We start from the raw sequence: 12,997 nt of genomic DNA, 5'->3' as shown, positions 1-12,997 counted from the left end.
GAAACTTTGGCCTATAAATAGAGGTCCTTACCTCATTCAAAATCACACCAAAACCTCACAATTATAGGTTTTCTCTCTTCTTTCTTGAATTGCAAGTTTCATAGTTTTCAAAGAGGTAGAAAACTCAACCTCCAAACCCTTGAAGTTATGGCCAAAGTGATGGTTCTAGCAACTCATAAACATCATATGGGATGTGTTTGAACCACTCACACACCCCAAATCACCCCAAAATTCAGATTCACTCTTCAACCTCCATATGAACACATAAAGAGCCTTATCATGCCAATTCTCATTCCAGATCATTTCTGTCCAAATTAACACTTCCCACACCTCACATATATCACATATAACCTATCTAAACACTCATCACCAACCTGAAACATCAGAATCATAGAGCTCGATTCACACTTAGGCTTAACTGCAGATCGGGTACCTCCAACTACTCCAGGTGTTTTCAATCCACTCCAAGCATCCAGACACCTTCCATATGGTTCATTGAAGCTGTCCAGATCAAGCAACAACATCTGTAACACCTCCTTCGCAAAATTCAATCTCCAGCTTGGCCGTTTTTGAGGTAAGTGTTCATGAACTTCAAACTCTATCATACATGCATCATAAATGCAAAACTGAGTTACCATCTTGTTTCTGCACCATCACTGAATAATAACCCTCAATCAATTGCATCATATCATGATCATACACGATTTCACAAAGATTTTTCATATTAGGGTTCTTCGTGTTCATCAGAGGATTAATCATCTTAGAGCAAAAAATAAATGAAATTAAAAGTCATCATCATGTTCCTCGTCCAAAACCGAGTGAGATAGACCCTTTGATCGATCAAAACAACACAGTTTTGAAGAATTTTGAAAATCAGTTAGGGTTGTGTTCTTGGCGCCAGATTTGGTTTGGGAAATTCAAATTCTTGATTTAAAATATATTTTATCAAACGCGTATGTTTAACAAGCCACAAGCGTGGCTCAGTTGGTCCATGTTTTGGCTGGTGAGAGAGAGGGCGTGAGTTCAAGCCCTAGTGGAGACAAAACCAATTTTTTGCAACCTATTTTCTTTCATTTTTTAACAAACTTTACCAATTAATTTAACCAATCAAAATTCATTATTTTCACTTCATTTTTTTTACACTCTTTATTTAATATACATATTTTGATAATATTAAAAAAAATCACAAAAAAGGATTCATTTAATATATTTTTAATTGAGTTTAAAATGACATGTTTTAAATGTTTTTAATACTTTTAAATATTGTTTTTCACTTGATTTTTCAAACTTAATCACTTGTAAATATTTTTGGAGCAAACCCTAATCATCTAAATTGAGGATAACCTTTTTGTTTATTTTGATTAATTTGATTCCTTTCAAAATTCAAATCGTTTTAAAACAAGCGATCGCGATTCTTTTCAAAAACGATAAACCATTTCTTTTTGATTCTCAAAGGAAACTATTGATTAAATCTTTTTATTGATCAATTGATTTTCAAAACGGTGTGGGGCCTCTCGAATATTAGAGAGTATAAGTCCCTTTCGTCTTTCTTTGTACAGTTTTCAAAACAATAAAACTTCTTCAAAACAAAATCTTTTCAAAACAGTTTTCAAATCATTTTCAAAACAACAAAACTTCAAACTTTTCAAATATACCATGGGCCTCCATGTAGGTATAAGTCCCAAGCCCCTTTTGTACATACCCATTCCTGTACATGAAATTAGGTATTTCATTGTACACACACATTTTTGTACATATCTCAATCTGTTTTTTAACTTTGAATAACAAACCAAAAAATGAAGGTTTTCTTTAAATCTTCCCAAAAATATACCACGGGCCTCCATGTAGGTATAAGTCCCAAGCCCCTTTGTAAATACCTGTTTACATAGCTTTGAATAAACTCAAGTGGACCTCTCCCCGAGTGTGGGTCCCGAGCCCCCGTGTATACAAATGGATCATGCTTACAGGTATATTTCCTTCATAAACTCCATTATATACACACACTTTGTCATATATGTATAACTGTTCATATTTGTTCATGTACTTGTTCATATTTGTTCGTACTTGTTCATACTTGTGATTGTGTTATATATACTTGTTCAACTTAGTACAACACTAGGTTCCCCATAGCCTCCTATTGGGCTTCGTGCAAAGAATCTCCACTAGTTTAGGTTAGGACATAGAGTATGGTTTCCCGGTGAAATCGCTCTAAGAGCTCAAACCAACTATACCACGCCTCCCCTTGGGCTTTGTACAAACGAGTGTCCCTCCCATAGCCTCCTCTTGGGCTTACAATGCAAGGACCCTGGATTGTCCCTCCCATAGCCTCCTCTTGGGCTTACAATGCAAGGACCCTCGGATAGCCTCCTCTTGGGCTTCGTACAAGGACCCACGGGCTTCTTATAAGCATCCCCAATATCCAAATCAAATACCCTAGGAGATTAGACATTTTTCATCTCTATGCTAGGAGTATCTCTTATATATCATCACAAACAATCAATCAATCAACTTTTTTGCCACAAGTCTGGCTAATCAATCAATCTTTTTTGCCATAAGGCTGGCTAATCAATCAAACCGTTTTGCCACCGTACTGGCTGATTAATCAAAGTTTTTGTCACAAGGCTGACTTCATTGAAACTTTTGCCACAAGGCTGGCTGATTAATCAAAACTTTTTGTCACAAGGCTGACTTCATTGAAAGTTTTTGCCACAAGGCTGGTTAAACAAACAAAAAATCAAACAGATGTATGTGATGATATAGATTAGATACATCTAGCATTTAGACGACATTTGTCTATTTTCCTTTGCTTCCACTAGCATAAGTGGGAACTACGATTGCTCTGACTTTCTCAACATCCCTTTGAGAATACGTAGGCACAAGGTCGATCCTTGGCGAGCAAAACAAAACTTCTCTCTCAAACCACTCAAACCTTAGCACCCGTAGACCCCGAGCTACAGATGCTCTGATTCCCTCTAGGGGATATGTATGTAGAGGATCGCGATGATCTTTGCGAGCATAATCAAACAAACACCTTAGGTCCCACCTATTTCACAAGAACCTCCACCACAACAAGAATGGAATAAACAAAACAAAGAAACCTATAGAGTACTATAGATACGTTGGGTGCTAATACCTTCCCTTCGTATAACCAACCCTCTTACCTGGAATCTCTCCCCCACTTTTTAGGTTATTGCAGCTTTTTTCCTTTTCCTACTTTGGAAACAATAAAAAGTTTGGTCGGTACAAAAGAAAAATCATTTTTTTGAGCACTCGAGCCCAAAGAAGGCATCAGGTGTCTCATCAAGAAAAAAAGACAAACGATTTTTCGCCCGCGACACTAAGAAGCTTCAGAATCAGAAGCAAGAAGGAAGAATGATCAGAAATAGCTCTTGGATTCTTGAAGCAAGCTGAGTGCTAGGAAGCTTCAGAATCAGAAGCAAGAAGGAAGAATGATCAGAAATTCTGATAATAGAATATGATCCAAATCATTGTCTATTTGCTCTGATACATTGTCTATTGGATCTGATATATTCTATATGGCTTATATGGCTCTGATACATATTTTGTGTTCTGATACACATTTTTTATGTTCTAACTCATTCATGCTGACTTTTGTCGTTTAGTTTTGTTCTGTAACATTTCAGGATGTAGAGATGCTCTGATGATGCTCTGGTACATTCAACAATGTTCTGATACAATCTAGCATGAAGTGATGTAAGAAGAAATTCAAAGCTCTGAAGCTATCCGAGGGAAGCAGAAATCAGAAGCTGTGAATGTTCTAAAGATCCAGAAAACTCAAGTTCTGAAGCTGTCCTAAATGGAAGCATGAATCAGAAGCTGTGAATGTTCTGAAGATCAAAGAAATTCAAGTTCTGAAGCTGTCCTAAATGGAAGCAGGAATCAGAAGCTGTGAATGTTCTGAAGATCAAAGAAATTCAAGTTCTGAAGCTGTCCTAAATGGAAGCAGGAATCAGAAGCTGTGAGTGTTCTAGGGATCTAAAGAAATTCAAGTTCTGAAGCTGTCCAATGGAAGCAGAAGTCAGAAGCTATGAATTATCAGAAGACAGAAGCTTATGTGATCGTCTCTACCGATATAATCAGGGAAGTCTTTTATTATTAAAGTTCTTCGAGTATTTATTTCAGGGGGAGATTATTTATCTCAGGGGGAGATTGTTAATCTCAGGGGGAGACATATTCACATGCTTATGCTATAGCTGTGTAATTTGTCTTTAGCCGTCTGCTCTTTCTGATCGCAAATTCATATCATTTATATATGTTTTTGTCATCATCAAAAGGGGGAGATTGTTAGAACAAGATTTGTTCTGATCAATATTCTTAGTTTTGATGATAACAAGGATATGAATTTTGTGTGAGATAATGTGGTACTCTAATACATTGCAATTTCCATTTCAGGAAATATATAAAGAGTATGCACAAATCAGCGCTCAGAAGCTTTGTCTCAGAAGGTTCAGCATGCAACATCAGAACATGGTCTGGCAAGACATCAGAAGATGGTCAAGGCAGAATCAGAACATGGGTCTATGGAAGCATCAGAAGAACTTGAGATCAGAAGCAGAAGCACTGAAGTTCTCATGGTATCACGCTCAGAAGCACTTCAAGGTCAGAAGACAAGAAGATGCTATGCACCAAGCTGTTTGACTCTGATGATATTCAAATATTTAATTCAAACATCAGATCAGAAGAAAGTACAGGTGGCAGGCTACGCTGACTGACAAAAGGAACGTTGGAAGCTATTAAAGGCAACGTCAGTAGACACAGCGTGAACAAGGCTCGAGGTAGTTGACAAAAGCGTGAAACATTAAATGCAATGCTGTACGGAACACGCGAAGCATTAAATGCGCTCAACGGTCATCTTCTCAAGCGCCTATAAATATGAAGTTCTGATGAGAAGCAAGGTTAACAACTCTGAACCAAATTCTGTGAATATTAACTTGCTGAAACGCTGTTCAATCAAAAGCTCAGAAACTTCATCTTCATCAAAGCTCACTACATTGCTGTTGTAATATATTAGTGAGATTAAGCTTAAACGTTAAGAGAAATATCACTGTTGTGATTATAGCTTTTCAGAAGCATTTGTAATACTCTTAGAATTGATTACATTAATTTGGAAGTAACTAGAGTGATCAAGTGTTGATCAGGATACTCTAGGAAGTCTTAGCTTGTGTCTAAGCAGTTGTAATTAGAGTGATCACGTGGTGGTCAGGATACTCTAAGAAAGTCTTAGCTTGTGTCTAAGCATTTGTTCCTGGAGTGATCAGGTTGTGATCAGGATACTCTAGAAGACTTAGTCGCGGACTAAGTGGAAAACCATTGTAATCTGTTGCGATTAGTGGATTAAATCCTCAGGTGAGGTAAATCACTCCATGGGGGTGGACTGGAGTAGTTTAGTTAACAACGAACCAGGATAAAAATAACTATGCAATTTATTTTTATCGTTCAAGTTTTTAAGACTACACTTATTCAAACCCCCCCTTTCTAAGTGTTTTTCTATCCTTCAATAAATTGTTAAGGCTGCAGCCTATAATAAAGAAGTTAAGCAAGCATTTCAGAGGTATCAGCATGCAGATTGAGAAAGCCAGGAGGGATCTGGAAGATGCTCAGAAATGCATTGTGCAAGACAGAGGGAAGAAGGACCTGACTAAGGAGGAGAAGAAAAAAACTGATAACCTGATGGAGCTACTTGCCATTGAAGAACAAATCATGAGGCAAAGAGCTAAGGTTAGTTGGATAAGGCTAGGAGATGGGAACAATGCCTATTTCCATGCAACCTTAAAGAGTAAACAGAGTAATATGAGGATCCATAGCCTAAGCACTGAGGATGGGAGAATGCTTACTACTCAAACTGACATCACTGAGGAAGTAATCCATTTCTATAAAAAGCTGATGGGAACTGCACATGCCAATCTTGATGCTGTTGACATTCCAGTCTTGAGAAAGGGTAAGCAAATTGCTCATAATTGTAGAATTGACCTGAGTAAAGATGTTACTAATGGTGAGATTGTAAAAGCCTTAAATAGTATCAGTGATCTCAAGGCCCCTGGGGTGGATGGGTATAATTCTAAATTTTTTAAGGCTTCTTGGAGTATAGTGAAAGAAGATGTTATCAAGACTGTTAGAGATTTTTTTGACAAAGGGGAGCTGGATAGTAAATGGAATCAGACTCTCATCTCCTTGATTCCCAAAAATGCTGCAGCAAAGTCCATCAAAGAATATAGGCCTATAGCTTGTTGCACAACTGTGTACAAGATTATAGCCAAAGTAATGGCTAGAAGATTGAGTGCTATCCAGCCCAATATCATCAGTAGAAACCAGGTTGGGTTTGTTCCAGGACAAGACATTCATGACCACATTTTGTTAGCTTATGAGTTGGTGAAGAGGTATGGTAGAAAGGGAGGAATGCCTAGATGTATGCTACAAATGGATATTCAAAAAGCATATGATTCTGTTGATTGGGGAGCTCTGAAGGTTATTATGGCTGAAATGGGATTACCTAGGAGATTTATCAACTGGATCATGTTGGCTGTCACCACTGTGAGCTATCAATTCAATATTAATGGGACCTTAACTAGAAGAGTGCAAGCTAAGAAGGGATTAAGACAGGGAGATCCCATTTCTCCCCTCTTATTTGTTGTTGTGATGGAATATCTTCATAGGCTACTTGATGACCTAAAGCAAGATGCTGATTTCAGGTACCATAGCAAATGCAAAAATATTGGTCTGATTGATTTGAGTTTTGTAGATGACCTATTGCTTTTCTCTAGGGGAGATGTGAATTATGTTCAGAGTCTTATGAAGAAATTTCAGAAGTTCTCTAGGGCAACAGGGCTGGTTGTTAACCCTGCTAAGTGTAAGTTGTTCTGCAGTGGTTTAGACAGCATTCATGAGAAGTATTTGGTAGATATCACTGGTTTTGGTACTGGAACTTTGCCTGTTAAATACCTGGGGATCCCTCTGGAGAGTAAGAGATTATCTGCTAGAAATTATGCCCAATTGGCTGAGAAGATTGGTAGAAGAATAAACCACTGGTCTGCACATATGTTGAGCTATGCTGGGAGGATACAACTGATTAGAAGTGTTCTCTTTAGCACTGCAAATTACTGGCTCCAATGCTTGCCACTTCCTAAAGGTGTCATACAGAGGGTAGATAGTATGTGCAGGAATTTCTTGTGGTCTGGAAAAGGGGAATACTCCAGAAAAGCCCCTGTAGCTTGGAGTAAAATATGTGAGCCTAAAAACCTTGGAGGGCTGAATGTCATTGATTTGAGTAGATGGAACAAGGCATGCATGAGCAAGCTTCTTTGGGATTTATGTAGAGAAAGAGATAGTTTGTGGATTAGGTGGGTACATACTTACTACATAAAAGGAGCCAATGTTATGGAGGTACAGTTGAAGCCTAGTTGCTCGTGGATGCTAAAAGCTATACTCAACCAAAGAGATGAGGTGAGTCAAATGGCTGATTGGAACAAGATGTTGAATGAAAATAAATTCTGCAAAAGGAAGATTTACAAGTAGTTACTCAGCAATAGGCAAGATGTGCCTTGGAAAAAATTGTTCTTTGATAATGAAGCAAGGCCTAGGGCAGGTTTCACATTGTGGATGGCATGCCTTGATCGTCTTGCAACTAAAGCTAGACTCATGAAGTTTGGCATATTAGACAATGATCGCTGCAGCATGTGTTCTGATAGGGAAGATTTGAATCATCTTTTCTTTGTCTGTAACAGGACCAGGAGTGTATGGCAAGAGATTCTTTTATGGCTCCATGAAGATCATGCACCGGGTAATTGGGATTGTGAGATGAAGTGGATGGTGGATCGGTGTAAACACAAAGGGTGGAGATCGACCTTGCTGAAAACTGCATTTGCAGAGACTATTCATGCTTGTTGGTTGTATAGAAATAGCTTGATCTTTAAGATTGATGATATAGATAGGAATACTCATAGAAATATCTCTAAAGATATCATAGATAAAATAGTACAAAGAGTATGGAATAAACCAAAGCTTAGAGGGAAACTTGTTCCTTTCCTTCTTTGACTTGATTAGGTTCCTTTTGTTTTGAGCTGGGCCCTATGGGCCGCTTGTGTACATAACTGTTTTTTGGAATTATATATATAATTTCTTATTCTTCCAAAAAAAAATGAGTCTTCACTTTTATTTTTATTAAAACTGCGAGTAACGAATACAAGTAAAAATACGTAAATAACTATAGATTATATGTACTAGTATGGAAGTTAGTGCCCACACGAATATAAAATCAAATGCGAGAATTTTTTTCAAAATATAAATATAAAAACAAGTAATATAGTTAGGGGTGTTCGCGGTGCGGTTTGGGCGGTTTTGACGAAAAAAATCATCCGAACCGCAAGAGAAAAAATCGTGCGGTTTGGTTTGGTTCGGTTGGCTTTTAAAAAAAATCCGAACCAAACCAAACCAAACTAATGCAGTTTGGTTCGGTTCGGTTGGTTCGGTTTTTTATAAATATTTTATTGAACCATACATATACATATAGATGACAACATAACTTTGTATTTAGACATTCATACACTATCAAATAACAACAAAACTCGTCATATTTTGACAATAACTTTCTATTTAATTTGTAAAAATTAAATTAGACAAAAGTGGAACAATAAACATAAAATAATAGTATAAAACAATATAAAAATTATTAGAATGAAACAAAAAAATAGAAGAGACGAGAGATTAGTGAAGGTGAAAAAGAAAAAACAAAAGAGTTGAATGATTAGAGAAGAAGATGTGCGATAAAAACGAAACTGAAATAGAGAACATTTGCATAGAAATGAGAAAGTGAAAAAGAAAGAATATTAGAGAGTAGAGATTATAGAAAAAAAGGGAAGATGTATGTGGCAAACATTGCTCGATAATGCTATTAGAGATTTGAGAAGATCGGGACTAAAATCATGTGTGTAAGGATGAGAAAATTGTTCGTAATCATAAGGTTAAGGTATTATAAATTTAAATTTGGGTTGGATGTGAGTTAAGTAAAAGTTAGGTTGTAACATGATGCGGTTTGATTCGGTTTGGTTCGGTTTACAAAATACAAATCGCAAACCAAACCGAACCGTGCGGTTTTGTTAAAAGATGACCCAAACTAATCCGAACCAAATGCGGTTTTTTGCGGTTTCAGTTTGGTTTGGTTTGGTTTGCGGTTTTCTATTGGGTTGGTTTGGTTTTGATCACCCCTAAATATAGTACTCTATTCAAATCCTATAAGGGCATCCTTACTCTTAAACAAATCTTAAACTATAAAGATTGTTAAAGAGTTTTTTAATTATTTAGTTGAATATGATGGAGTTGATGTAGGAGGGGTAATTAATAATTAAGTGGTGCTATGTGTACACCATATTATGTTACAATGTATTTACACCGTAAAATTTTCTAATCATTTTAAGTTTGGCACAAAATTCAAAGCATGTAAAAATTTACAATAATGCTATTTGTACACCAAAGTGTACACCTACACCGTATGTACGGACGATACTTTTCATGTACGGACAATACTATTCACCGTCCGTACATGAACAGTGCAATATTATATTAATTTTTTTTTACATTTTTTTTAAATATTATTTTTTTAAAAAATAATTTTTTTTTTTATGTTTTTTAAAAAAATATTTGACAATACCTGCGGATTTATTTCCGGATTTACCTACGGATTTGATAATACCTGCGGATTTATTTCCGGATTTACCTACGGATTTGATAATACCTGCGAATTTTACTTGCGGATTTACCTACGGATTTGACAATACCTGCGAATTTACTTGCGGATTTACCTACGAATTTGACAATACCTGCGGATTTACCTGCGAATTTACCTACAAATTTAGGTAAATCCGCAGGTAATTTCAAATACAAGTAAATCTGCAAGTATTGTCAAATATTTTTTTAAAAAATATAAAAAAAATATTTTTTTAAAAAATAATATTTCAAAAAATAAAAAAAATATTAATATAATATTGCACTGTTCATGTACGGACGGTGAATAGTACCGTCCGTACATGAACAGTGCCGTCCGTACATACACCAATACAGTGTAGGTGTACACTTTAGTGTACACATAGCATTGCTGAAAAATTTATAAAAAAAAAACAAAAGTATACATAACCGTATTTATATACGGTGTTGATGTAAACTCAGGTGTATGCTTAGCATTTCTCTTAATAATTATATGTCACCTACTTTCTTCTTGTTTTTTTGTATAGATAGATGGAAACTATGAGCTTATTTTCCCACTTACAAACATAGTCATATTTTAATGTCTAGTTATTACTATCATCTTAATCTATGCAACCGTTGTAATCTCATTCCCACTTTCCCCTTTTATAAACCCACATCATCACCAACACCAACCAAATGACACAACAACATCATTCACATACTTTCCTCCAAACAAACCTACGAACATGTCTCAATCATTGTCTCAAACCACCACCCTCTTCTTCCTCCTCTTCCTCTTCCCAACCACACTCTCCCAAAACACAACCTTCACCTTCCCCTCTTTCACCCTCCGCAACATAACCCTCCTCGGCGACTCCTTCCTCCGCAACGGCGTCGTCGGACTCACCCGCTCCACCACCGTCCCCGCTTCCTCCTCCGGCACCCTCCTCTACAACAACCCCATTTCTCACACACCCAACTCCCCTTTCTCTTTCTCCACCAACTTCACTTTCTCCATCACCAACTCAAATCCAAACCCTCCCTCTTCCTCACCCAACCACCTCTCCTTCTTCCTCAACTCCTCCACCCCTTTCATCTCCCTCGATTTCCACACCAACAACAACCAAATCAGTCTCTTTTTCAACAATTCAGTCCAAGAAACCATCGACTTCAATCTCACAAACACAAACCTGATCACTTCTTGGATTGACTACAACACTTTCAACACAAACTTCACTGTTTTCTTAAGCTATGCAAATGAAAATTCGAGTTTTTCGAAACCCGAAAAACCTGTTTTGAATGTTGAGTTTAATCTCTCTGAGTATTTCAATGATATCGAGTTTCTCTATGTTGGGTTTCTGGGTTCTGCTTTAGGAAGTACCGAGCTTCAACAAATCATGAACTGGAGCTTTCAAACTTCTCAGTTTCCATCTCTTAATCAAACCCAAGATAAAAATTCAAGCTTTCACCATTTTGGTTATGAATATGAGGATGTTCCTGTTTCAAATTCAACAAAAAAGGGTCATGGAAAGAGATTTGTGATTGGTTTATGTGTTGCTATTGTGGGTCCATCTTTGTTCTTTGTGCTGTTTTTTGTTTTAGGGTATTTTTCTTATAGGAAATGGAGTAGTTTAAGGAAGGTTAACAAGAGTAAAAACTCTATAGGGTGTCCTACAGAGTTTGGTTACAAGGAGTTAAGGTTTGCTACAAAAGGGTTTCATGGTTCAAGGATAATTGGGAATGGTTCATTTGGGACTGTTTATAAGGCTTTGTTTGTTTCTTCGGGAACGGTTGCGGCTGTTAAAAGATCGAGACATTCACACGAAGGGAAGACCGAGTTTTTATCCGAGTTATCGATTATAGCTGGTTTGAGGCACAAGAATTTGGTTCAACTTTTAGGTTGGTGTGTTGAGAAAGGTGAGTTGTTGCTTGTTTATGAGTTTATGGAGAATGGGAGTTTAGATAAGTGGCTTTATAGAGAAGGTGTTGAGTGTGGTGTTTTGTTGAGTTGGGTTCAAAGGTTTAACATTGTTGTTGGTTTGGCTTCTGTTTTAGCTTATTTGCATCAAGAGTGTGAGCAGAGAGTGATTCATAGAGATATTAAGACAGCGAATATATTGTTAGACGGAAATTTGAATCCGCGGTTAGGTGATTTCGGGTTGGCGAAGCTTATGGATCATGATAAGAGTCCGGTTTCGACGTTAACGGCCGGAACAATGGGATACCTAGCTCCGGAGTATCTTCAATACGGGAAAGCGACCGATAAGACCGATGTTTTTAGCTTCGGGGTCGTTGTTCTTGAGGTTGCTTGCGGTAGAAGGCCGATTGACAAAGAGGGTCAAGAGATTGTGAACTTGGTTGATTTCGTTTGGGGACTTTACGCGAAAGGGAAGATTATTAACGCGGTTGATAAAAGATTGAACGGCGAGTTCGATGAGGTTGAAATGGAGAAGATGTTGATGTTAGGTTTGAGTTGTGCAAATCCAAATGGTGATGAAAGGCCTTCTATGAGGAGAGTTTTGCAGATTCTTAACAATGAAGGTGTGCCTCTTGTTGTGCCTAAAGTGAAACCTTGTCTTAGTTTCTCTTCTGGATTGTTGTTGACTCTTGATGAGATTGTTTCGGATTTTGATGAAAGGTTTTGTTCTAATCAATATAGTTGCAAGATTCAAATTGAACCAAGTTGTTGAGTTTGTTCATTTGATTGATTCTTTGGTTCTTTTTTATGTATACTTTGTTGTAATGTTTAAGATTGTTGTAGTTGTGAGTTAATTTTGTTTGGAGTTCAAGCTAATCCATTGAACTTCTTGTAACAACTTTGTATTCAAGACATATAGAAGAAGCTTATATACATACATTACTTAAATTTACTTGAGTATTATTTATTTAAGAAAATGAAATGTGAATATTGATTTCAATATTTGGTTACAATACGTGGTTTATAAATTGTTATAGATTGATTTTGAGTGATTTTGAGATGTTTAATTTTTTGAAAATATAATTGATTTTGGGCTAGTTTGTTTCAGCTTTAAAAAAATGGATTTTTTCTTTGTATTTTTGAAAATAGATTTCTAAAACCGTTTTTCAAAATATTACAAGTTTTTTTATATTCGTTTTTTCTAAAATAAAACACTTAATTTGACATCCTATAACATAAACATACATAATTGAAGACCAAAACTTAGTCAAAATCATATTTTTTTCAAAAAGTTGTATTTCAAAAATGATTTTTATGAAAATCTATTTGAAATAACTTCAAAATTAAGTGATTTTTTGAAATTTTGATATCCAATTTTTT

General features: G+C 36.4%; 2 protein-coding genes across 2 annotated transcripts; both read left to right on the top strand.

Annotated features, from left to right (window-relative positions):
* The first annotated feature begins 7,617 nt into the window (after window positions 1-7,617).
* LOC131658737 (uncharacterized) lies at window positions 7,618-8,052 on the top strand. The gene has a single exon (XM_058928001.1). It carries the CDS (start codon window positions 7,618-7,620, stop codon window positions 8,050-8,052), a length of 435 nt encoding a protein of 144 aa, XP_058783984.1.
* A 2,232-nt stretch (window positions 8,053-10,284) lies between these two features.
* On the top strand, window positions 10,285-12,537 carry LOC131656497 (probable L-type lectin-domain containing receptor kinase S.7). Its single transcript, XM_058926200.1, has one exon. It carries the CDS (start codon window positions 10,446-10,448, stop codon window positions 12,387-12,389), a length of 1,944 nt encoding a protein of 647 aa, XP_058782183.1. The 5' UTR covers window positions 10,285-10,445; the 3' UTR covers window positions 12,390-12,537.
* Window positions 12,538-12,997: the final 460 nt, after the last annotated feature.

This window comes from Vicia villosa, linkage group LG3 (assembly GCF_029867415.1).
Source record: "Vicia villosa cultivar HV-30 ecotype Madison, WI linkage group LG3, Vvil1.0, whole genome shotgun sequence".
Classification (NCBI taxonomy): Eukaryota; Viridiplantae; Streptophyta; class Magnoliopsida; order Fabales; family Fabaceae; genus Vicia; species Vicia villosa.
Note: the sequence above shows the minus strand (reverse complement) of the source record. Positions and strands in the feature narration are given on the sequence as shown.